The 26,011-nt window shown below is 41.6% G+C and overlaps 1 protein-coding gene across 1 annotated transcript; it reads left to right on the top strand.

Moving 5' to 3' along the window:
- The first annotated feature begins 2,385 nt into the window (after window positions 1-2,385).
- On the top strand, window positions 2,386-24,721 carry PLEKHF2 (pleckstrin homology and FYVE domain containing 2). The gene is made up of 3 exons (XM_005150873.3): window positions 2,386-2,456; window positions 9,930-10,027; window positions 21,362-24,721. Exon 3 carries the CDS (start codon window positions 21,376-21,378, stop codon window positions 22,123-22,125), a length of 750 nt encoding a protein of 249 aa, XP_005150930.1. The 5' UTR covers window positions 2,386-2,456; window positions 9,930-10,027; window positions 21,362-21,375; the 3' UTR covers window positions 22,126-24,721.
- The last annotated feature ends 1,290 nt before the right edge of the window (window positions 24,722-26,011 follow it).

Below are 26,011 nucleotides of genomic sequence, written 5' to 3'. Positions count from 1 at the left end.
TATCACAGAATCACAGAATGGTTTGGGTTGGAAAGGACCTTCAAGCTCATCCAGTTCCAAACCCTTGCCACAGGCACAGACACCTTCACTAGACCAGGTTGCTCCAAGCCCCGTCCAGCCTGGCCTTGAACACTGCCAGGGATGGGGCAGCCACAGCTTCCCTGGGCACCCTCTGCCAGTGCCTCACCACCCTCACAGTAAAGAGCTTCTTCCTAATATCTAATGTACATCTGCCCTCTTCTAGTTTAAATCCATCATTAATTCAATCATTCAGTCATTGAATAACACATTTATAAAAAATAAAATAAGTCAACATGGTATGATGGTGAAAAAAGGAATTAGATACATTTAGGGATTTGTTATCAGCCGGTGCCTATTAAGGAACATATGAATTGCCATCTCTATCACATGAAGAACACATTCCTCCCTCCCTCCCAAAAAAGAAGCCTTAATAGAAGCTTAGTTAATGGGATAAATACGTAATTGCTCTATTTTTACTTGGTTTTCTTAAGCCTCCACTAGTGGTCACTGTTGGGGAAAGAGCTCAAAGTCCAACGCCACTCAGGGCTGCTGCTGATTTTGCACAAGAGAGTCACCTCTTTTGAGTATTATGGAGCTTTTCTTTGTTGGGTTTTCGTTTTTTTTCCTTCTATTTTTGTCTATAACAAAATGAACGGATTCCCAAAAGGAGCGAGGAAGTGATAGGAATGAAAAAGAAAACTTGCAGAAATGCTCTAAAAAAATAAATTTGTTGACAGGCAGCATGTATGTGTCTATACCAGGGCTTAAAAAGCTACCACAGTATTGTTTAGAGAAATAAAAAACATTGATATAAAATGCTTCGTATTATAGCTATTGCTTGCTTTGTGCATAGAATCCATGTGGCCTGCATGGGTGAGAGATTTGCTCTCCTTCACCTGTGCAGTCTTAGTTTGTTGGCTCTTCATCAGGGTCCACTGGAAGGAACCATATCTGTTGCAGAAGAGATGTGGGTTCAAGCAGCCCTGCTTGCTTTGGTCACTCATGGCGCTGGGAAGATATCTGAATGTGTGTTAGTAGTCTTTTACAGCTCTATGCAGAAGCTTTTGAATGTACTCCTCATCCAGAAGCTATGTCTGTTACAAGAGTGACAGCACCGGTCCTCCATTTCTGTCCTTCAGTAAAACCCTTAGGGCAGCATTCAGCTCAGGCTGAACACTGGCTGGATTTCAGGGGAGAAGCAGATGACCTGGTTGCTGTTCTGTACGGTGGGAGGACGTGTGCTCAGCCCTCCATGTCCCTCTCTCTTCCTCATGTCCTTCTCTCACAGCAGGAGAGACCCAGCTTGGTGATGCGGCTGTTGTCTATCCATGTCCCTGTCTGAGCTGGGGTAAAAAATTAGGATTAAATTCATAAACTCCCTTGGGTTCATTATCACCATTGGAAAGCCCCCCAGACTAAATACTCTTATTTTTTCCCCACAGAAACCAACCACATTGCTCAATATGTGGAATGTGGGAAATGAAACCCTGCTATATTGCATGTAAGTGAAACTGTCTTAAGAAAAAGCACCTCAGGCCATTTTCCAGAGCACAAACTTTGGCACTAGAGCAGTACAGAGCAGTGCATGGTGCTAACACTGAAACAGGGGAGCTGTGCCTCCTTCCCTCCTGCTCCACAGCTCCCCAAACACCCCAGCCATGCTCCCGCTCCGGTAGCAGCCATCAGGGCCTGGGAATCTTAGAAGGGCCATATCAGCTACTGATCAACCAGACAGATCTGGAAAACTCTACTCTGGATGACTTGATGCATAGATGCTAAAAACTGTAATGGAAAGTAGGGAAGGGGCTCCTTGTGTTGATGGTTCCAGCAGCTTCTAGTGGGAGCTGTGCTGGCAGACCTGCCATGGTTTCTCCAAGCTGATCAGAAACTATTAAAACTGAAACACTGACATGGTTCAGTGGTGGTCTTTGCAGTCCTGGGGTAAAGACTGAGCTCCATGATCTTAAAGGTTTTTTCCAACCCAGATGATTCTGTGATTCAATGTTAACAACTCACTTATGTGTTCTGTGTAGAAATAGGTAATGGAAAACATGACCATCCTTATTTACTTCTGGGAGAGAGTGCTTGGAGCCATGGACACAAACCATGGAACCGGGATGGTATAGAAAGAATTGGAATGTGGGGATTTCAACAAAAACCCTGAGGTAACTCTCTCGTGTCCTCACAGTTCCTCAACCACGAGGTGCCACTCACGGGCCGGGCAGCTCCTCAGGCCCGGATCACCGCTCAACCGCCCGCTGTGGAACCACCTCAGCCCTTCCCGCCGCCCGGCTCCTCCCAAGATGGCGGCGGCCCCGCCCCGCGCGGGCGGTATCCCGGAGCCCGTCCCCCGCCGGTGGGGTGTATGACCGTGGTGGGGTGGGGAGAGGGTGGCGGCCGGGCGCTGGTGCGACAGCCGGAGTGGAGGGCGCTGGGTGAGCAGTGCGGTATCGGTTGTGTCCCGGCTGGTTCGGCAGCTGGGGCCGGTCGGGAACGGAGAGGGAAACTTTCCACGCGGAGCAATTCCCCGCCGGGCTCCGGCCGATTTTTCGCGGCCATGTTGGGAGCCGGGGATTGCCTGGTGGGGAATGAGCTCCCCCGGCGGGAGGCGGCGCCGAGCTCCGCTGGCGGCTGTCGTGCGGGGCTGTCCCGTTGGGGCGCTCCCAGCCGCCCACCCGCGGTGGTATTGCTGCTTCCCGCCGCCGGGAGGGAGGATCCGTGGAGGAGAGGGGCGGCGGTTGGCGCTGGGGTGTCCCAGGGTGTTGGGGAGTTTCGGGGTCTGGGGAAGGACCTCGGGGGGAAACAACAGCGGCCCCGCCGTGTTACGTAAGTGCCCGAAACTGCCCAACTCGTGACCGGCGCTGAGGCCCGGGCGGCGGCCGTTTGCTGGGGTGGAGGGACGGGACGCGTCGGGCTGGGGCGGAGGGCGCTTCCTTCCCTGGCGGCCCCGCGGCGCAGCCCTCCGACGGGAGAGCTCTGCTCGCCGTGCCCTACTCGGAGCGAAACCCCTGCACAGTCTTGGTGCTGTTGTGCAAAGAGAGCAGCGGAACCGCGAGTGGAGCGGCTGCGAGCGGCGTGAGGTGCTGGGGTGTTTTTCTGTGAAACTCGGTTATTTTGGAGAGGAGCGTGACTGCTCTGCTGAGGACATATGTGGCTGTTGCCTGAAAGCGGCTCAGGAAAACACAGCCACATGGTTTTCCTCTCGCCTCTTTTGAAGTCCTGTGTGCACAGACAGCGATGTTTATAAATGGCAAAACTGCTTGTCTTGGCAAGGGAGCGCTGGGAGAGCGGGCGGAGCAGCGCGGTCGGGTACCGGCTTTGTCCCCGCGCAGTGGAACTGCTGCCGCGCAAGTTTTGACGTCGAGCGGTAGTGCAGTGAGTGCTGATAACCAAACCGACCTGTTATATCTCAGAGGACTCTTTTGTCTGGATTTGGGTTGAATTGAGTGGTTCCAGAAGCATCGTGAAGTCCTAACTTGGGGTCCAGTGTGCTGAGTAGTTACTGTAGGTTTTGATGCTTCTTTGACATACTTTACATCCAAGGCTGCAGTGTGCGTAACAGCTTAAGTTTGGATGAGGTTAATGCAGTAGGCAAAGTGCGTCTAAAATCAAACCCACAGCACTAGGATCGGTTTCAGAACTGAGATTGCCGTTTCCTCTTTCCAGAACTAGAGAGCTTCCAAGACTTGTATATTAAGTTGTTTTAGGGATGGCTACCTGAAAGAAGTTTTTAAAGATGACAGTGTAATCAGTGCTTAAGCCCTATGAATTATTTGCTTTGTAAGCAGTCATCAACATGCAGAAAGGAATTGGTTCTTTATACCAGAAAGCAATGTTCTTGCTTTTAACCTATATAATCTAAATAGTGTTGATTAATTGAATGAGAAATAAGAATCCTGTGTAGTTAATGTCATGTGTATCAGCTCAGTTTGTTAAATAACATTTTCCTAAGTGTTTTAGTGCTGTGCTGCTAATGCTAAAACAGCAGTGAAAGTGGAGTGTTGTGAGCCTGAGTCCTGGATTCTCGCTTCTGAATGCAAATCAGCCACGTGCCTTTTGGAGTGAGCTTTGCTCTGCATAGAAACACACATAAAGAGTCTTAAATGCTAAATGAAAATGGGTGAGTAGGAATTTGGAGCTGGAGAAGCTGGATCAGCTTTCTCTTATTCTCTAGAAGAAGACAGAGTAGTGTCTTTTCACCTAGAAGCAAGTTTTCCCTAGATAAAGTGATGAAATAATTCTTTAGCAAGAGCTGTGTTCTGTTTCCTTTACATTGTGGTCTAAGGCTTAACTCTGGTATTATGTACATCCCTGGACCTAATAGAAGATCTGCCCTGTAATATCCTGAAGTGCTTTAGTTTGCAGAAAATATAATCAGTAAAATGGTTGTTTAATTCAAACAACACAGTGACTTAGGTTTCACTCTTAGGATTAGTGGATGGGGGAAGATTTCAGAGCAGTAAAGAGAGATGGAACTGCAGTTTCAGGTGAGGCATGATATGACAGAGCTTGGCACATCTCATTTTCCTTTCCAAGAGCCAAGTGAGTGCAGGGTACAAACACTGCCTTTCTTAACACTTGCAGCATTTTTGGTGACTTGTCTTCACCAGAAAGGGCTAGAGGTGTTACAGTGAAAGCTGAGGGTCAAAGTGTGGCATATAGGTGAGGGAGAGTTAAAGTTTTTCATACTTGAACATATAATGTTAAAATGTGTGTCTATTAGATAAAATGTTGGAAGTAGTGGTCAAGAAAAAAAACGGCATGCAAGTTTTTGTTCCTAAAAACGATTTGTTAGCAGTGATGTCAAGTAAGGAAACCCCATTGTTAGCGATGGATACATTTCTTAGATGTTGGTAGGTAAGAAAGTTGACTTCTTGATTTTTATTAAGAAATTAAATCTTATTCTGTACTGCTTAAAGTTCTAAAGGTACATTTGTGGCTTATTCCAAACTCTGTTAATGCAAAACTTACTTTTCTATTTATGTAATTTTTAAAAATTATAGATGATGCCTGTATATTTTACTGCTTTCAGGGATTAATTCAGTAATTTGATAGAAGTTTGATTATCTGTACATTATTCTGAAAGAAAATATATAAGGTAAAAAAAACAGGCTTTTGAAATAGAACTGTATAGGTAAAACTTTCTCCCTATCCAGGTTTGTAGAATACCTTTGGTTGTCATGATTTATCAGAGGACTTGCCTTTACGGTTGAGGGGAGTAAAAAGCTACTCTGTAGGTAGGTGTGGTGGAACATGTTTACCATGCTACAGATAATATTGTTGTTGTCATAAGCTGTAAGATGTGATGAAAGCTGTATTGGCAAGTAGAGTCCTGCAAACTGAGCCACATGAGTAGTAGTGTTGAAATAAACGAGCTTGCTCACATGAGAAGTGGCTTGATGGAGAGTTACAGGACTGAGATTCTCCGTTTAGGAAAACAAACATTGTTGTGCAGAAGTGTTATTGAACAGAAGAGTACTTCATGTTTTTCAGGCTACCACTTTAATACTACATAGTCAAAAATGTGCTCATATGTTTACTTTAGATTTTAAAGTTACAGGCAAGAGTGCAGCCACCTTGGACATAATGATGCTTTATGTGTTGTTTTTTTTTTTTACCCTGTTAGTGATTGTAAGTAATTTAAGGATTCAAATAATATTTGGGAGTGGCTTTTTTTTTTCCTCTTTGCATTATTATGTTTTACAGCAAAACAGTGTTAAGCATATTGTGTATGTAATATACCAGGATTTGGGCATTTTTTACAAGTGTAAATGGAGAAAAAACAATCGAAAATAAAGGATTTCAAATAGAGGAATATTCTCTCTATATCTCCTCCATCTCCTGTTCCTGAATGTAAGACAGCATGCAAGCAGTTAGTTACTGTGGTGAGATGCAATGCGTTGAGAAGCTATACTGATTCAAACAGATTCAGGGAGGTTGCTAGATGTATCCGATCTTGCCGTCAGCAGCTTTAGTTTTCACTAGGTACCTCTTGTACCTTTAGTATATATTATCTACAGGTAATTGTTTTACTTTTAAGTACTTAGCATGCCTTCTGCAAAAGGAAAAGCTACAGCATGTTCTTTGACATTTACATTTCTAAAGTTTATGCATAATTTGTTAATGCAAATAAATATTAAAGAGTGCACCATGCACACTGCTGTTTAGGTTGTCAGACAGGATCTTTCTCAAAACAGTTTGCTATGCAGGTTAACTCAAGTGCAGACCTTTGTGCAGTTCTCAAGGTTTCATCTAGATCGTGTCATCTTTGCTATACAGTAAGGGCCTGGGAGCAAAGGAAAATGGCCTTTTGGATGGGACTCAGGTGGAGCACGAGCCCCTGCGGTATTCCGGATGCTGTTTATTGCACTCGGAGGACTGGGTTGTGCTGAGTGCTCTAATGTCTGTACTCCAAGTGCTTTCTCTGTAACTTTAAAATGCATCAAACACATTTGACAAGCAGTAAAAGGCAAAAAGGCCAGTGAGTGCATTTCCCAGGAAGGCCACCTACAGTAAGCTGCTCTGATTATGGGGTTGTTTCAGGAAATGACTCCTTTGGTTTTTTTTCCCTCCCCTCTTCTGCTTTAAATCTCTCCTAACTTAGCTGTGAATTCTCAGTAATGTAAAACTTCTGAGGCTGATTTTTAGTGCACTTTTGTTCTGAAAGCTGTCTGTGACAGTGAGATTTTGGTTTTGTTATTTTTTTTTATCTCTCCCCTCTTCCCCCCCTCCCATTCTGATCTAGGTTATTAGCACCATGGAGGCACATGAACTGCCCTTTTAACACACAGGTTCAGGATGAAAAGCTGGTTATACTGGAGATTGACAAAGTTTACTATTGTTAAAGCTTTCCTTTTAGCTGTTGACAATGGCTGTCAGATGTTGGGTTTTTTTGACCTTTGTCTTTCACTAGGCATTTATTATAAAAAGGGCTTATGTCCCTTTCTCAAGAAGGAGCAATTCAACACTTGGCTTATTGGCTTATGTATTTTAAATTGCTGGATAAATGCATTTTAAATATTGCTGCGGGTGACAGTGACAGGTCCATGATTGCAGCACTTCAGTGTTGTCAAGCTTCCTGAAAATCACAACATGTGGTTTGATTCCAAGCCCCAAGCTGTGTGTCAGCCCCTCGTTTCTGCTGTGCTGGAGGTTGCAGCCTGATGGCAGTCCTGCTGTGCACATGGCTACTGGGGCCCGAGACGTTTTTTTGGTACTGATTTAAGCAACTTGTTTCAGGAGGTTTAAATGGTAGCAAAAAGAATCCCTGCAGCCTGCCATATGTGCCCTTAGTCTGTTCGTGCTGGTAAACTAGTGGTAGAAATTGCTTGACTCTTTTTTTTTTTTTGTAAGGGGTTAGAAACTTAAGGAGCTAAGTATGTCTGAATATTCTGGTTTTCCTGCTGTAATACAGAAAATGTGCTTGCAGCAGTGCTTTGCCTGACCATGTTAGGTAGTGGCCAGCTGCCTCGCCTCCTGAAAGGGTTTCTGCAGTGTAAAGCAGCATTAGGTTTGCCCCCCGAAGTGGAGATTTCTGAACTTACTTAAGAGCGGCAGCAAGTTGAGGTGACTGCACCTGGTCAGAAGAGAAGTTTGGGTGTTATTACTTGGCTTGTGTTTTGTTTAGTTTTGTGGAAATGCTTGGAAATAGTGAGCTGGTAAAAGAAACCTCTTCATTGTGAATCTTCTCTTCCTATAACAACAGGATATGTGAACTTAAAGGACACATGCATGGGGAAATAATACTGATGTGATAAAAATGAGATAGTGCTGATGTGGTTATGCTGCTGTGCTTGTAAACTGAGACCGCATGGGAAAACTTTGCATTTAGCTAGCTGTATTTTAAAACAGCAAATTCCTTTTGTGTTGCAAATATTTGTAGGTAATTAATAGCTCTTGCCTAGCGTTGACTACTTGGTGACTCATAGCTTGTTCATGCTATAATCAGTTACCTATAGTCTGGTCCTTATTAGAGTGTTGATGTTCAGTATATGGTTATAGTAGTGAACTAAAGACAATTTAAAACAGAAAACTTTTTTTCTTTTTTTTTTCCCTAACACTGGCTGGTTTAGGTACCTGTGCACCGTAAAAAGACATAATCCAGTGAATGAATTCAGGCATGTCATTAGTATGCATTAATGAAGAAAGGGAAAATAGAATTCTGTTAACTTCATGAAGCTTTTTTGAACATGGAGATGTTCTGGTAGCTTTCAAGTGTGAAAATATGAAGGTGTTCTGAAATCTGGGTGGTGCTGGTTTTAGTGTATATTTGTGAATAATGATGCCAGGCTGAGTGGTGCAGGTGACACGCCTGAGGGATAGGAAGCTATCCAGAAAGACTTGGACAGGCTCAAGGGGTGGGCCTAGGCAAACCTCATGAGGTTCAGGGGGGCCAAGTGCAAGGTCCTACACCTGGGTTGAGGCAACCCTGGTATCAGTACAGACTGAGGGATGAAGGGATTGAGAGCAGTCCTGAAGAGAAGGACTTGGGGGTACCAGTGGATGAAAGTTTGGATATGAACATGGCAGTGTGCACTTGCAGCCCAGAAAGCCAAGTGCATCTTGGGCTATATCTAAAGGAGCATGGTCAGCAGGTCAAGGGATGTGATTCTGCCCTTCTGCTCTGCTGGGACCTGACCTGGAGTACTACATCCAGCTCTGGAGTCCTCAGCACAGGAAAGAAATGGACCTGTTGGAGCTGGTCCAGAGAAGGGCCACAAAAATCGGAGGGGTGGATCACCTTTCCTGTGAGAAAAGGCTAAGAAAGTTCAGCCTGGAGAAGACTCCAGGGAGACCTTATTGTGGCTTTTAGTTCTTAAAAGGGGCATATAAGAAAGATGGAGAGACTTTTTAGCTGGGCCTGTTGCAATAGGATGAGGGCTGATGGTTTTAAAATAAAAGAGGAGGAGGCTCAGGCTGGATGTGTGGGGAAAACTCTTTACAATGAAGATGGTAAAAATACTGGAACAGGTTGCCTTGTTCATTTCAGGATGCACCATCCCTGGAGACATTCAAGGCCAGGCTGGATGTGGTACTGGGCAACCTGATCTAGCTGAAGCTGTCCGTGCTCTTTTCAGAGGGGTTGGACTAGATGATCTTTGACCAAATTATTCTATGATTCTATAAGAGATACTCATTTGTAATGCTTCTATAAGCGTTCTCTACTTGTAGGTTAAAGATTCTGCAAGAGGGATCCTGGCAAATACTATTGAAGACTAAATCTTCTTTTTCATGCTGATGGGGAGATGGTCTAGCTAGCTGTTGGCAAGTTACCTTCATGTGTGCTCTAAATGCAATAATCCGTAACAACAAACCACACAACCGGTCTCGTTTTGGAGAGCCTGCTTGCAAGATGGATTTAGCAATGCTTTGTTTTTGTTTTTTATTTAGGACAGCTGTATCTGGATCTAATGATGCTGTGTCCCTTCCCTGAAAGAATTAAATTAAGTCTGTTTCAAGATTTAAAGAGTATGTTGATGCTGTGGATTCTCTTCACTATGCTGCGTTGGCAAGAATGAAAGTAGTATCTAGCTTGCTCTAAAATTGGTTAGATCTCTTTGGGTTTTCATGTCCCTCACCCCATGTCCATTTCATGTCAAGTGTAGTAGTATTTGTGCATGTTACATTATTTGCAAGCCCAGATGGGTGCCCAGTGCTGCTGAAATGGGCTGTCAGCAGTGAAGCTGTTCCTTTGCAGGCAGCATATCGGATGGGAAGGGCATACGCAATGCCTGTCAGGCCTGGAAGGGAGGGGTAGGAAAGTGCTGCCAAACTGGAAACTAACATTGGCTAGGGGAGACTCTTCAAACAGCTAAATAATTGGAGTAGAAAACATAAACTGTAAACAGAAAAATGTGTTCCAGTGTTTGGTATTGCAGCCTGATTGAGTGATGTATTTTTTTTTTTAGGCACTGACTTGGCATGTGGGATTCGTGTCTGCTGGAGCTTCTTGAGCTGGAGCAGGGTCCCAGGCCTCTGCCCTTGACTCTTCTGGCACATTTCTAAGGTGTTGGTTTGTTGTCTGCTATTCTTCTGATGGCCTTTAGCTACTCGGAGCTGTGGAGAGCTTCGTATGGAACCTCAACTCTTTTGGGCTCAAGATCTGCAGAAGCTGGTTTTGAAACCACATTCTGGTGTATGTTCCCAGTGCTTTGGCTAAGGTGAAAGATGCAGTTTGCTAACACCAGAGGCTAAGCTAACCACTGGTAATGCTCCTAATACATGCAAATGGCAGGTCAAAATGCTAGGGTGTATTTTCCCATGACAGCAAAGATTTGATCTGAGTATTGGGCTTTTTTCAGTTCATTGTTTGTTGATTAATTTAAAATTGCTCGTGTGTGTTTATAGTTTATAAATATATAGTTTGTATATATGCAAGCATACAAAACCTGTCTTTCTACTTCTGGCTATTTGAGTATGCTGACAGCTGGGAGTACTTGATATACCCATAGTTGCCTGGATCTTGCTCTATGTGCTTTGGCAGATTGGTGTCAAATCGGAAGCACTGTCTGTGGTGGGTCAGGCCTGCCTGTTCACCTCAGTTTGCAGAGCTCAAGCTTTCAGGGTTGTGTGGCTGTGTGCTGTGGGGTTTTGTGCTGTTTTTTAAATTCCTTTAATCCTAGTCATTACCTGCTTTCCACATGCACATGCTGGCTACCTCCCCTTTCACATCTTGAAAGGTAGTCAGAATTTTCTTATTTAAATGGCACCAGTTGCACTGGCAGTACTGTTCAGAGCTATGTAAGCCTGTATCAGTGCTTGGGGAGTGCTCAGATTGTCCGTAGATGGGTAAGGAGGTGGAGATGAAACAAGTTAAGGAAGTTACTTTGTTGCTCCAGCCCTTGATTACCAGGTGGGAGAAGAACTTCTTTCCAGCAGCAGCTCTGTCCCTCTCATGCCAGCAGACAAAACCAGTATCTGTCACTATGGTTTATTATAAATAGAAGCTTGACAGTGGTAATAAGCAGCTGATTTAATATAAAAGCTGGATCTCTTACAAGAGTGCTGCACCTAGGGTTCTGTAGTGAAGCCTCTTCTCTCCTAAGATGCATTTGGGGACTTCTTCCAGTGAAACTGGGAACAGGAGATAAAAATAACCACTTTCAGCTGGTATAGTAGATTGTGACTCTCGTGGTAACATACTTCCTTGTGGTGCCAAGCCTTTAGTGCTGCATGAGTTTCCATCCTCCATGTATTCTATTACTGCCAAGCAGGAGGGAACAGCTTTGAAACTTGACAGTTCTGGATCTCTGTGTCTCATTAATGGGTGCCACGTTCTTTGCTTAGAGCAGGGGTGCTGGCATTGCTGCATGTGGCATTACAGCCAAGGTGGTTTCTCTTACCCTTGGTGCAGGGCTGGCTGTGAACTGGCCCAGCTTGTCTGGTGGGGCAGCCTGCTTCCGCATGTCTTTGTTTGTCTTTGGCCTCCTCTGTGATTATGGAGCATTACAACTCCTTCAGGATGTGGGAGCTTGTCTTTCTGTTTACAAGCAGGTTAAATTGGTACTCTCCTTCTAGCTGAGGTTTATTGTGTTAAATACCAAACGTTGTGAGACACTGATGTGCAGAACGTGGATGGTTTTGCCTACATACAGTAGCTCGGGCAGCATGCTAACTGCAGCAGAATGTCCTGGATGGTAAACTAGCATTGCTCTGCTCTTGCTGTGCTAATGCATATGCTGCTTGGCAAAACAGCTAGTCTTTTGCTAAAAATAGTTTTCTGTACCCAAACTAGCTTCTGTGTGGGTTGGGGAATACAAGGTCACACATCTTCAAAGATCTGCCTAGAAATGATCTCCATCCCCAACATGGAACTGGCCTTTCAAGGCATTCCTAGCTCAGTTTGGTAATGGCTATTGCAAATTTGGAAAGTAATGCACTTGCCATGCAGGTTCGATAATAAAGGCATTTTTGTGGGTTTTTTTTTTGTGTCTTTGTTCTTAATTTAGAATCATTTGTATTCTATGAGTGATTCTTACATAACTAGTCAATTAAGATGGGATGGCAATTCTTCCTTGTAAGTAGGAAATGAGAGTATACAAAAATTAACTGTAATGTATTGAAAGAATTACTAAACTGTAAGGTGGTAGGCAGTTAAAATAGGGGTGTCAATCTTGTAGCTTCAAGAAGAGGGGGGACTAGACTTGGTGACAGTTGTTTGTAGCAGTTTAGAAACAAAACCTGAACAGATCTGTCTGGGTTGTTATGGTAATTGTAGGTTTATGATGACATCTGACATTTGCTATTGTGATGGATTTGCACATGACTAAATTCTGGACTGAGAAATAATATAAAGATTTCTGAAGTACTGGCAAGGCAGAGTATTCACAGGTCCTGCAGCACAAAGGAAGATTGATGCTGTTAACATATTTCCATCATGATTTCTGCCAGTCTCTGGCTGATGCCAGAACATTAGCCAACAGGCTGAAACAAATGAAAGGTTAAGACTGCTGGTCTGTACTGGATATACCAGTAAAGGAGTGAGCTCATCTGTGTTTCCCCACACCACAGCCATTGCTCCACAGCCTTGTGAAATGCAGGAAGCCATGTCTTCACAATGGAGGAAGAAAAAACAAAAATCATATTCATGTAGAAAACATTGCACTGAGAATCATAGAAATGAGACTTGAGAGAGGTCCACAATATCATCTGTTCTGCTTTCCTCCTAGTGTAGTATTAATAGATGCTTATAGTGTTTTCTCTATAGTGTTTGACAACAGAGATACCACAAGCATTTTTGCTTCCTTAGAATGGTACAAAGCAGCCTTGGTATTGCCACCATCCTTTTCCTGGTGTTTTATCTTGCTGCCTTTTTGACTTTAATAAATGTCAGTAATCAATAAGGGTGTGAAAAATGGTGCAAAGAGGCAATAGAATATGTTGCCTCGAGGAAAAGGTAATTTTTTGATTTATTTTTTGTGTCTGTAAATCAAATTGGTTTCTGTCCTGTTGCTGGTACCTTTTTGAATGCTTCAGCCAGTAGCCACCTTAGTCAAAAGTAATTGTGGATAAAGACTATGTTGAAAAACTTCAAAAGAATCTTCTTGCCTCCTTTCCTGTTGTCATTTCTACCTTGATACAGTCTCTTTAATCTCTTGGTCCTTATTATTTCTTTACAGTATTGTGATGTAGCTTTTTGTCATTCTTGATACTTGTATCTTTTAGATACCATCAGGGTTATCCTCTGTGTCTTCCTCACCAGCTCACTCCAGTACTGACAGCAAGACAGTTTGTTAAATACAGCACTTGGGGAAATACTTTCTGTGAAGAGGATTCTTGGAGAGCTGCTTGTTAGAAGGCTGTATTTCTCTTTAACTGGCAGTTGTTGTCATCTGATGTTTTAAATAGCATCCAGGCCAGCCAGCTCCAGCACACTATTGGCATTTATTTGCTGTGTCATGTCAGCTTTTAGCAGTAGTAAAGACCTTTAGAAAACATTTGTCAAACTCTTATCTCCTCTCAACATAACATATTTTTGGGGTGAAATTTCTTTTAATTTCATTTAACTTTATGGTCAAATTTGTCTTTTCACCAGTTTGTAAAAAGCAACTGGTGAATGTTGGATATATATGATAAAAATAATAAATAAAACCCTTACAGTTAATTATAACAGATGTATTTAACTGTAATGGAATGAAATATAAATGAATTTATAAATGCATTAATGGATACTAACAACTTAATTTTCCTCAATATTTTATTCTACATGTTGTATGATAGACATAAGATTCAATTAAATATCTCTTGCTACTATTTCTGTGTCATCTTTAATCCAGCTCTTGTTATTGCCTTTGTGGTCCTTGACAGGTAGTGCTGACTTGTGTGCTTGGGTTCTGATTACAACTAATCAGATCTAAGTGTATAGAAAACTTAATTTTGCCAACAAAGATGACACAGTGAAGCATCCAGGACAAGTGATGGCATCATCCTTCTCTGTATGTGTTGAAGGAGGCTGTGTAGGAGGTGAATCTAGTGAGGCTATAGTAAGATTTAAAATTTATGTTGGTTTCTCTTCTGACCTGTATTGGAAACTGAAGTATATCTACTCTGTGTGTGTTTAGTTCTGCAATTTTACCACACTAAAGCTATTTTCAAAGCACTAGGCATTGATAAGCTTCCTTAAACAGATTGCACTTCAGAAATTTACACTGTTTTACTTGGCAATGGTGCAGAAAGTCAAGTGTTGCTCTTAAGAGCAATACATCTAATATTAATAGAGATTAGAGTACTATATTATGGTACTAAGATGCCTTCATAGCTGAAAGTTTGTCCACAAAAGGTGGTGATAATACCAGTTCAGACAAAACTTTAAATCAGAGGGATGTATGGGTGTTCTGGGTAACTGAATTGTTTGTGTTTATTCAACTGTAAGTTAAATTAGCTTGTCCTCCTTCCATAAACAAAGTGCAAGAGGAAAGCTGAATGAGTCTGTGATTATGTTTATCACTTACTTGAAGCCTATTAACTAAAAAAATACATAACTCTGTACTGAGTGACTGATTCTGCCTGATGAACTGTTTGTAAGGAGAGTTCCTCTGTAGATCCAAAAGATGAAGTATCTTACAAAGCAGTCATTGAGTTAATGTTAAACATCTGGTCTGCTGATAGTATTTGACTGTCCTAGATTTACAGTTTGTTTCTGTTCTGTAAAAGTTGTACTGATCTTCTGTACCTTTTGTGTATGTTTAACTTGTGTAATTAAATATAATAAACCAAGATTCAGTTCTACTTCAGCCATCATATAACCTTTGCCTTTTAAGTGACTCTAAACGGAGGTTTTTGTTGTGAAATGTACATTACCTTTAAGCAAGGAGGAAAATGGATTAATTTGAATGTACATGGTGGAACATAGTTGTTGATGTGCAGTCTGTATGTGCAAATGCAGGTGTAAGAACCAGTGTTCTGTACAACTGGATAATTATTTAGGAGCTTATTGCACGGCAGGATATCATGTGCTTTCGTTTAGAAAAATGTTCTATGTTTTCTTTCTTTATTCCTTTTGTATTCCTCTGTTTCTGAGTGTTCTTTTCTGTTCTCTACACTTGCTTCACTGTAACAGTATCTGCATCTCATTTCATCCAGTCTAATGGTGTGACCAGATCCTTTTTTATTTATTTTTTTTAACTGGACTCGTGTTACTAAATCTGGGTTGGAAGTGTCCAGGATCTGCTGCTGCTTTAGGGCTGGATGGGCCTCTGTGTGGTTGGTTCTGAGCTTTTACACTTTTTCCTTTAAAGCTGTCACCTTAATTGTGAATGTATGTAGTAATGGATGAGCTGCCTGCATCTTGATACCATGGCTCGGAGACACCTAGCCTGCCTGGTTTTTATTAATGCAGTATGTTAAATGTAATAGTTAGCAGCCTAATTGCTAATTGTACAGCTGCTGATAGATGAACTAGCAATTGCAGCAAGGCCAGTAGCACTTCCCTCCCTTGAAGGAGTGTTGAATTAAAATAATGCTAAAATTTAGGTGCTTGTTAATTAATATTTGTTAGCGGGGTCTGTGAACTGGACAGGATTTGTTCTTGCTCAGGTCAAAATGTAGTGGAGTGATGGTTCTGCTGTATTGCTGAAGAAACTTGGGAAGTCAGGTGTGTCCCTTGCCCCTTCTGTTTAGAACTTCTGTGCCTGTCCTACAGTCTAAAGGGAGTGCTGGTTGTGATGATAGCATGCACTGGGCTGGTGTGAGGAAGTGTACTTGTGCTGAGCTGTATACAGTCTGCCATCACTATGCTATAGTAGCTTTTTCTATCTGATTTCTCCCCTCCAGCACCTTTGTGTTATCTGTAGTTCTGCTCTGTGGTAATCATGCCATCTGCTACAGTGCTAATGTAGTAGTAGGAAACTTTTCTAGTGCTGAGTTAGGTGTAATGATGTCAGTCAGAGTTGCTTGAGTTTCAGTTGACTCCTTACTGTCTACATCTGCAGCTGTGCCGTTTAGTCTGGCCTTGTTATCAGAAGCAGAGCTAGCATTAAAAGAAACATTCACCTATTTTGAGAAAGACCTGTAAAACATTGAGTCCTGGGAGACTGTCAGTTTGGTGACCAGGATACAGTAGCAAAAAGAAACAATTATGTGGGAAATGACTTGTCAGTGCATAGCAACCATAACAGAATTATTTTCCTGCTGCAGAAGCCTGGAATGTTAACAACTATAGTAAATATGTGACTTCCTCAGCAGGGGTGGTGTTTTAGGTAAGTGGGTAACTTGTTAGCTCTGCAGAGGTTTCACTAACATCTACGTTTGCTCACTTTGAGGATGATGCTTCTCACCAACAGGTACAAATGTAAAACGAGTGAAAGAGGGGAACAAGAAGCTCTTGATAACTTGATAACAGAATTGTTACTTCTGTAGAAACTTCTTGTGGGTAAAACTAGAAATAGCTTAGTGTTAAAACAGTTCTGCATATGGTATGGGAGCTGGGGCTTTCTGTGTCATGAAATACTTTGTCGCCTTTAAATAGCATATTACACTGCAGAGATGAAAGTCTTTGACCATCATTTTCACCATGAAATGGGCTTAATGAGAGCATGTGTGTGGGGAGGAGGACAAACTGAAGTTATTGCAGCATTTTGAGAGTTGAGGTTTGTTTATTTGGAAAGGCTGCTAAACCCTGCTCACTGTGCAGCCCTGTGTAGCTAATTTTTCTTGCAAGGTGATTTATTTTTTGTGATGCTTTAACTAGCAGCTTGTACTACACTGCAGTCTGGACACAGAAAATGCATCTGATGTGATGGACTAATGCCCCCTATAGCCAAATGGAGTCTCTTTTTGCATAGGGGCCTGGGGACCTTTGTTAGTTTATATGCAAAAATTGTGAAACTGGAATCAAACCTGCTAAAAGTCTGAACAATAAGTTTGAGGGTTTTTACTTCATAACATCCATAAACCAAAAATATATATAAGGTGCTCCCACTTTCTCTGAAGTAAAACTGTGTAGTATGTAATTTTTGAAGACCATGGTTCTGCTTTATTCCTCACTCCACTCACTTCTGGGAAGATTTGAGGCATGTTTTCAGCAATGTGCCATCACTTGGGACTTGCTTTGTTTGATCAGGTCTTTAGATTCTGCATCTTGAGGACCGTAATCCAGTAACTGCTTCTTATAGTGGTCTACAGTAGAAACCTCAAAAAAGTTTTAGCTGGCTGAGAGGTGGATATTGCCACCCAGTTTGTCCCAGATCCTTTATCTTTTAGAATATATCTGAATGTGCTTTAAGAAAAGTTTGTAATTCTAAAAGACTTGTCACAGTCCAAAAGCTATGTAAGGTTATCAGTTACATCTTGGGCTTGACTGTTCCTTTGTGTGTCCAGACAGTATTTTAATGTAACAGCTCCTGATGAGAAGAGCTGCACCTCTTCTTGTAACTTTAGCTTTTTCTTGTGACTTAGGGATGGCTTCTCTTTTGTGTTCCTGATCTTTTTTCCATGTTTTATTATTATTTTTAATCATTATGCTTTTGAAGTAGTTTCTAATTATCTGTTTCTAGACATCCTTCTTTTCTCAGAATAGGCAGGTGAAAATGGATGAGCATTAGCGTGCATATAATTTCAGATGGATTTTTAATATTTAGTTCTCTAGAACCTTGAGAAAGATGTCAGAGTGCTCATTTTATAAAGTCTAATCTATTAGTGCAGGAAAATACAACTCATGCCCTGGAAAGGTGGAATAATCCATCAGCAGTCTGTGGCTTTTGCAACATTAATTGAGGCTGATAGGTGAGAGTTTGTTGGTTGTTCCAGACAAAAGTTTCAGTGTAGAAGAGATGTGATTATTTTGTCTTTCCTAATAGTCCTGTACTTGCCCCAGATTTTTGCTTTAAGTCCAGTAAGTGATCATTTTCCAGTAAGTGATCATTTTCAACAAGCTGGAAGTACAGTCTTCAGTACAAGCTCTGGAGTCATGTGTCTTGGTTTCAGGCCATTATGATTACTAAATGATCCTGGTTAGAGTTGTTTTCTCTTAGATCATCCTAGAGGACAGTTAATTAAAACCTTTTAGCCTTTTCTCCCCCTTTTTCTTCTCCCAGTGACTTGTATTTTGAAAGCGTTCATGGTGACCTTGAGCAGTTTGCTGTTTATTGGCAGGGAGTGAGTGCAGAGAGCTGAGTTGGAGTTGTGGAGCAGCCAGTGCTTCCTACAGGTTGCTGTAACTTCACACCAAGAACTTGCTTTGCTAAAAATGATCAGTATGACTGTGGGTAATTTTTTTTGGTGGAGGGGGAGGCAGGGGGAGTTCCTCCTTGTTGACAAGCAAAAGAATTGAACTTCTTGTCATTTGCAGATAATTCATATAAAAGTGTAAGCTTAGAAGTAGTGCATATTGATTTATACCTGCAGAAAAGTGTATTATTCTGGTCTGTCCCCTTTGCACTCTGCTGACTGGTTTCCTTCCCTACTTCGCAGGGAACATGGTATTACTAAATAACTTCAGTCTGACTCTGTCACAGATGCCTTGCTTTCCAAGTCCCAAGCAGCTGTAGGCTCAGCTTTGGCACTTGCAAAGGCTGTTTATTGTGAGTATGTTGTCAGATGGGAATGGTTATTTGGCAGTTAATGACAATAACCCTCAGTCCAAATCCTGGGCTTTGGCAGCCAAGCACCTGAAGTTTGAGTTTTGAGCCTAGGACTGTAATTACTTCTGTTTACTGATCAGTTTAAGCCAATGTCCTTTCTATTCAGGACCTATCTAAGCACCTTCCTTCCCATCCCTCCATGATGCCCCTCCACTGCGGCTATCTTGCCAACCTGAGCCCTAAAACTCAATTGATGAGTTCACTCAGAGCTCGTCAAAACTCAGCTGATGAGCAGCTCTGATTTAATTCACTGTGTAACTTCTGTACTGGCACAGGAGAGCAGGGAGGGAGGCTGATAGCTGATGTGGTTCTTTGTTTCCTTCTGTAATGATCCTGATTTATGCTGTTTGTTGTGGAAGGATTTAGGGTTTTAGTTTACTGTTCACTTGTGAGCCTCTTTCAAAGGGAGTGATGGACAAAGCTTCAAGAGCTTTGACAAGAGTAATGATTCAGAAAAGTAGAGCAGGTGAAAGAGATGGAAATAACAGGGTTTTGTTTATTTATTTAAATTCTACTTGGACTTCCAGTCTTATCTCTAGAGATAAATGAGAAGCATTTCAGTCCACAGGTGAATAATCAGTAGTAATTTTTGTTCTGATTAAAGAACAAAATATTTTGCAGCAAAGATGACTTAAGCTTACTGTTAAGAAAATATTTTGTAATTGATCAAGTGGCAAGCCACTGGACAGAGCAGTGGAGGTCAGACTGGTTTTATTTTGACTGATACCTGGTAGAAATAGCATAGGTGTACTTGTCTGTGTACCTTGATGCAGCACAATTAAATCTCTTGAACCATTTTTAGAAGACAGTTTGTGTTTTGTCTTGACTTTCTGCAGATCAAAATAATTTCCAATTTGGTGGTTTTGTAATTCCACTAAACATAAAACTGGTTTTATTTTTTTTCACTCACGCACAGTTAAGTAATACTGTAAGGCACAAAATTTGAAAGTAGTGCTGGATAATATGTAATGTCTTTAATAGATTCTCCTGTCTTCAGTGTCAGACTTTGATACAAGGTGATGTTGTGTGCAGAGCTTAAAAAAAGGTCAGTTTAGTTGTATCTGAGCAAGCCCTCATGTCAGACTGTTTTAGTGTGGAACTAATTAAACTCAGAGCAGTAACTGCCTTTTAGTCACACTTAACATTGGCCATGTGGATTTGTGTAAGCACGTTTAACATATTTATTTAGATAAAGCCTCATGAGAGGTTTTTCTGCCACCAGATTTCTATCCCTGTTTTGTAAGGGAGTATCTGAGCTGTGATTCAGAGAAAGATTGACTGGATCAGGCTATGGCAGAGCAGAGAGTCTTCAGCAGCATCAGTTCTGAGCCTTGTTTCAGCTCAGTTTCATCTCAGTTACAGACTGATGCTTTATTGGTGGGGCAGTGTGAATCTAAAAGAAAAGGTAGGTGGTTGTTGAGGACTTCTCAAACTGGGATTGTGTTGGGAAGCACAGGTAGTAGGCACTGGAGTATTTTCTACTTTGCTCTGCTTCAGGCCTGTTCAAAGCAGTGGCTGTACCAAATGGTGCTGTGAGCATCAGCCCTGCAGTAGCTGGAAAGGAAGGCACAGTGGAGCTGTCTTCTGTGTGCTGGGAGGTCTGTCCTTAGTATTTGTCTCTGCCAGCTGTCTCTTCGCTCTCTTAAGTTCGTGGTTCAGGTTCATGGCTGTACTCAGGAGTAGCTTGTGGACCAGATCTGGCAGGAGTTTCCTTTGCTTGACTTCTGCCTGGGAAGCCCTAGGGTAAAAGGCAAAAGAGTGGTTTGCTGAGGTGTGAATCACTATAGTGACTTCTTATTTTCAGTTCCCTGCTGGATGCCTTAGCAATCTTACCCTTGTAAGAGGAAAATCTTACTTGCTACTTAGGGAATGGTGAGGGGTGGTTTTAATCTGTAACTGGAGCATATGTACTCTTTGGTTCATCAGTACTTCCTAAAATGTGCCTAGACTTTCAGCTGGTGCAGATGGCTTAGTGTTTCTTGGGAGCAGTAGTGAGCTATGTGGGTTGTCCTGTGTGCTGGTCTACCTCTGTACATCACCTCCTCATAGTGGATGCAGATGTGGTTTGAGTATGTGGGGATTGAGAGACTGGGGCTCCTGCAAAAAGGCAGTAGTAGCAAGCGCATGATGGTCCACCAACCATGACATGCTCTCTGCTCAGAGAGTTTTTCATGAAAGGAGGTGGTGGGGGCTGCAGGCTGGGGCCTATGCTTTAAGGTTTGCATACTGAAAAAAGAGCAATACTGAGCTTGGCTCTGGTGGTTTCCTATGTGAGTACCAGTTGTACATTTTTTGTTTGTTGTGTCAATGCTAACATGAATCTCCAAACTACTCAGTTAAGTTGATGTTTTCGTCATTAGAATTTAGAATGATGGATGATACTTTCTTTTGCCATCCAGAGTAGGTGCAGAAGGATATATAGAACATATGGAGAAATATGACATTAAACCAGTAATGTTACAGGAGAGAAAACCTCTCATCTGTTGCCAGAGGCTCTCAAGTGCAGTGCTGTAGGTGCTGTCTGTGTGATAAAGATAGCTGTCAGCTGGATGGAACATTTTTGCTTTAAAGAATAAAAGACTAATCTGTTGCTAAAAATTCTTAGGTGTTAATACTGATTTAAATCCAGCCCAAGTCAGTGCTTCTGAGCCAGCAGGGTCTGTGAGGTATTTTAAGAAATGCAGGGTTGGTACCTTCCTTGGGGAAGGCGCTGTTGAATCTATCCTGTTCTAATTAACAAACTTCTGTTTTTCTGATTTTAGGATACTTGTGAAAGATGGTGGATCGCTTGGCAAACAGTGAGGCAAACACTAGAAGAATAAGTATAGTGGAAAACTGCTTTGGAGCAGCTGGTCAACCCCTGACTATTCCTGGTCGTGTTCTGATCGGAGAGGGAGTACTAACAAAGCTGTGTAGGAAGAAGCCGAAAGCAAGGCAGTTCTTCCTGTTCAATGACATTCTTGTTTATGGCAATATAGTCATCCAGAAGAAGAAATACAATAAACAGCACATAATCCCACTGGAAAATGTCACTATTGATTCCATCCAGGATGAGGGAGACTTACGGAATGGGTGGCTTATCAAAACACCAACAAAGTCTTTTGCGGTTTATGCTGCCACTGCTACGGAGAAGTCTGAGTGGATGAACCACATTAATAAGTGTGTTTCTGATCTGCTTTCCAAAAGTGGGAAGACTCCTAGCAATGAACATGCGGCTGTCTGGGTACCGGACTCGGAAGCCACTGTGTGCATGCGCTGTCAGAAAGCAAAATTCACACCCGTCAACCGTCGTCACCACTGTCGCAAGTGTGGCTTTGTTGTGTGTGGGCCTTGCTCTGAAAAGAGGTTCCTGCTCCCAAGCCAGTCCTCCAAGCCTGTGCGGATTTGCGACTTCTGCTATGATCTTCTTTCTACTGGGGAGATGACTGCTTGCCAGTCCACTAGATCAGACTCCTACAGCCAGTCACCTAAATCATCTCTGAATGATGTATCTGATGATGATGAGGATGAAGACAGTAGCGACTGAGGACCAGATGTTTTTTTCCCATGTGTTGCAATTTGTTTCAAACCATATGGAGCTGCTTTTGGGGAAGTCTGTTGTGAGGTTCCTCAGAAAAAAATCCTGTTCTAGCCATAAAACATGCCTGAATATCTTCAATTGCAATGTGCCTCAATCTATGAATTCTCTAGACAATAGGTTTTTCACTCCTCTGCAGGGATAGGCTGTTGCAAATGTTATCAGAATATTTTCCAACTTATACTTGAGCTGTGTCTAGGTTAGACTTTTGTGGAAGATTGGAGAATAAAATGTACGTTCTTAATTTAACAACCCATACTTCCTAATGCTTCATATTGCTGTGTTGTTAAGTGGGATTTTTTTTCCCCGATATGGAGAGGAAAACTAAGCATGCATGGAACAGTGATGTTTTGGTTGATCCCTTAGACCATCTTGTGTTTTTCTAACCACGGTATGTAATGAATTGAAATATGACATAACATACAATCTTAAATGTCACAAAACTTGGAAATTGTCTTGTTTTGCTCTTATTTATGACTTCCTATGCCAAGCAGTGCCTTGTACCAGTTGTGCTGATTCAGGAAGAAACACATTTATTGTCTTGTCTGTATTTGCCTGATGCTTATATCTGAGAGATTGTTGGTGCTATTGAAAATAACTGCTGTGTTCAAAGTGGAGCTTTGACAAGGTCATAACTGTACCCAGTGGTGGGTGATGAAGACTCAAATCACTCAGCCTCACCTGTGCAGGCAGACCCCAAGACTCCATTGATTCCCACAGGTTGCAGTGGGGTTCTCCTAACAGGAGTTGTATTGCAGGTCAGGATCTTGAGATGAGAAGCTTAGGGTGGCTCTTCATGGGGATTTCTATGTTTCATTTTCAGAGCAGTTTCTAAGTTTCAGATTTGGCAAATGCATTCTGAAATTTTAGCTGGGTGACAGAGCATTTGGATGTGATAGCCTATATATTTTTGGAAATAGCTCCCAAAATAATAATAAATTGTTTCTTAAAACATTGAGGAGAGGGTCAGGTTTCCCCCCATGCCCCAGGAATTTTATTGGCTTGTTTAGAAAGAGCCTTGTTATTTTGAACGAAAAGCCTGCAGGTATTCTTATAAAAATTGGCTTTCCTTTTTACACAGCTGACCTCAGGATAAATGTAAGATGCTTGTTATTTCATTCTAAATGTATACCCAGGACCAAGAAAGATGTATTTAAGAACTGTAATGAAGTCATCAGTGCAGAAAATATCTCTGTGATAATATTCATTTTTTATTTTTAATAAGTTCTTGTATACAGAAATGTCATGTTCCCATATAAATGTCAAAGTTAGATTTGCAAAGACATGTTAAACCCCCAAATACTATGTTCCTATATTTTTATAATGGTAGTGTCAATTTTGAAGCAGAAAGACCTCTTTGAAATAGTTGTATGAATGTACAACTGACTTTATAAAAAGTTACACTTTTATATCTCTGAATGACAATTTCTGCACTGTTTGCCTTGGTTGGCAATAATTGGGTTAAATATTTATTGAATAAACAATCAATGCTGCATATTGCACTAGTCTCCCTCTCTGTATGCTGTAAATCTCAGTCTATATATAAAAAAGAGCCGAGCACTTCAGAGCTGTATCTGTCTGAGATTTCTGGTAGCTGAAGATGCACTTAGCATCTTTAGGGAGGCACTCTGCAGGACATTGCTTCAGGTGAAAACTGCATTAGTATTTTTAGCTTGGGCAGTTTCTAAATGTAAGCTTTTTTAAAAGCACTGAAGAGTACTTGATCTACTTTGAAATAAACATAAAAAGGGGAAAGCTAGGGGTGGGGAAGACTGTAAAATTGCCAGAGAAGCAATAAACAATTGTATATACTGAAAAAAGTAGCTGAAATGAGGAGTTACCTTCACTTATTCCTTGAAAGATGAGGGAATGGTGACTTCCAGCAGGGGAAAATGGGCTATTCTGAGAAGGCACTTCCGGATAATAGTGCTTACTTTTTGTACCTCTCAATATTTATATTTCAGGAATTAGACTTGTAAGCCTAAGTTTTTATACAGAATCAAAGTACAAACCTCTCTGATACAGACCTTCTGATGACTAACAGTTATTTTCTTCAATGTGCAATTGTTTCTTAAGCTGTCAGATATTAACTTGTCTTGTTAAAGGGTCTATCTCTGTGTACTTTTCCTGTGTTTCTATATATTGGGCTTACTTTTCAGCACTTTCTAGGGGGTGGGAAGAGGGTTGCTGAGAGATCATATCCTATATTTTGCAGGATGTTCTTGTACCTACTTCAAATATCTTTTTATCTGTGAATGAAACTTGCACTGTGCCACACTGATCCCTGAAGCTGTAACCAAACCAACTTGTATGTGTGGGAGTTGACATCTGAAACTGATGTATGTGGTCCAAGCTTTTTGAGAAAGCATTAAAAAAGGTGTTTTATGGTATTGCTCCTATCCCTCAGTGATATTAGTTTAAAACTTTACAAAATGGACTTAACAGTGACTTCTCTTGTACTTAAATTCCTGAAAGGGCTTGTTTCATACTTTGTAATCTTGTTCTTTCAAATTATTTTATTTACAAATATATGGTATAGCCTCAAGCCTATGTGTTTAATTTTCTTCAACTGTGGGCTTTCAAGGGTGCCCAAATAGGGCGGCTGGTTTTTATCTTGTAAGTATTTTAGCAGCAAATTTATTCACTGTCTGGAGGGTTTAATTAATGGTGAGTGTGAGCATACACAAGGAGACTGGAGACCAAATTGGAAATAAATGTAGTTATGTATTTAGAAGCCACTTGCACACTTTGGTATCTGTTTAAAACAAGGGTGACCAAGCATGTTGTGGAGCTTGGCTTTTTTTGTAGTAGTGTCAGCTGGGCCATTGGAAGAGACTGGAAGACCCTTCACACAGGGCAGGGTGCTGAGCAACTCAGCCACAGTGCTGCAGGTCTCGGCTCTGGACCCTATCAAACCACTGCTGGAGGCAAGACTTCTCATGGTACCAAACTGAAGGCTAACTTAATACGTTTCTTGGAATTTGTGTTCTCCTAAGATCTTAAAATAGTGATTAAATGCGGTCAGTCTTGGTGTATGTGATGTACTTTCATTGGTTGTAGTAGGCCTAACCTGCCTTTTTTTTTATAAGCTTTCCAAATCTAATGGAATGAAACCAGCAGCAGTGTCTGCAGTGTCTCTCTTGCAAGGCTCTGCACTCAGCTTCTGCATTGTAGAAGATGCTATATTGGAGAAATAAGTTCACATTTGCTCACTTGTTACTAGTACTTTCTTTTGCTGGTAATATTAAAGGAAAGGGAAAAGTCTCTCTTCAGAAAGTTTAATTGAAACCTACTAATTTTAGCATCCGCACCTAAACTGCCATTGTTATCTTAAGATACAAATTAGACTGTTTTCAGGCTTCATGCAGTTGAATTTCCTGTAGCTAATGAGTAATTGGTGAGGGTCAAGCACTGTTACTCAGTTTCAGATAAAGTTGAATAAAAGGCGTGAGTGAATTAATGTGTGTTGAGTTTGCAGCAGGGCATTTAAGGTCTCTTCTCTGATGTGCAGATTATGAAAATGGCATGCAGAAAGGTTGTATTTATTTGGGGCTTTCACCCGAGGGATATACTTTAACTAATCTTTTAATGCAAGCGAAACAGTGGTTATCAGAGTTGTTGATGTTCAAGTGGAAGCAGATTATGGCTTGTATTGTGATTTTTATTTTCTTGTAGTCCCTGGACCTATAGAATGCCTGGTTCTGTTAGCAGATAGAGCTGGGAAGGAGCTGAAGTACTGATTTCTCCCATCCCCCCCTAGCAGCAAATTGTTGTAGTACATATTAGAAGGTCTCTTGGCTGTTTTCTGCCTTTCATTTGATGAAATCTGAGCTAC

The sequence above is a fragment of the Melopsittacus undulatus genome, chromosome 1 (genome assembly GCF_012275295.1).
Source record: "Melopsittacus undulatus isolate bMelUnd1 chromosome 1, bMelUnd1.mat.Z, whole genome shotgun sequence".
Classification (NCBI taxonomy): Eukaryota; Metazoa; Chordata; class Aves; order Psittaciformes; family Psittaculidae; genus Melopsittacus; species Melopsittacus undulatus.
Note: the sequence above shows the minus strand (reverse complement) of the source record. Positions and strands in the feature narration are given on the sequence as shown.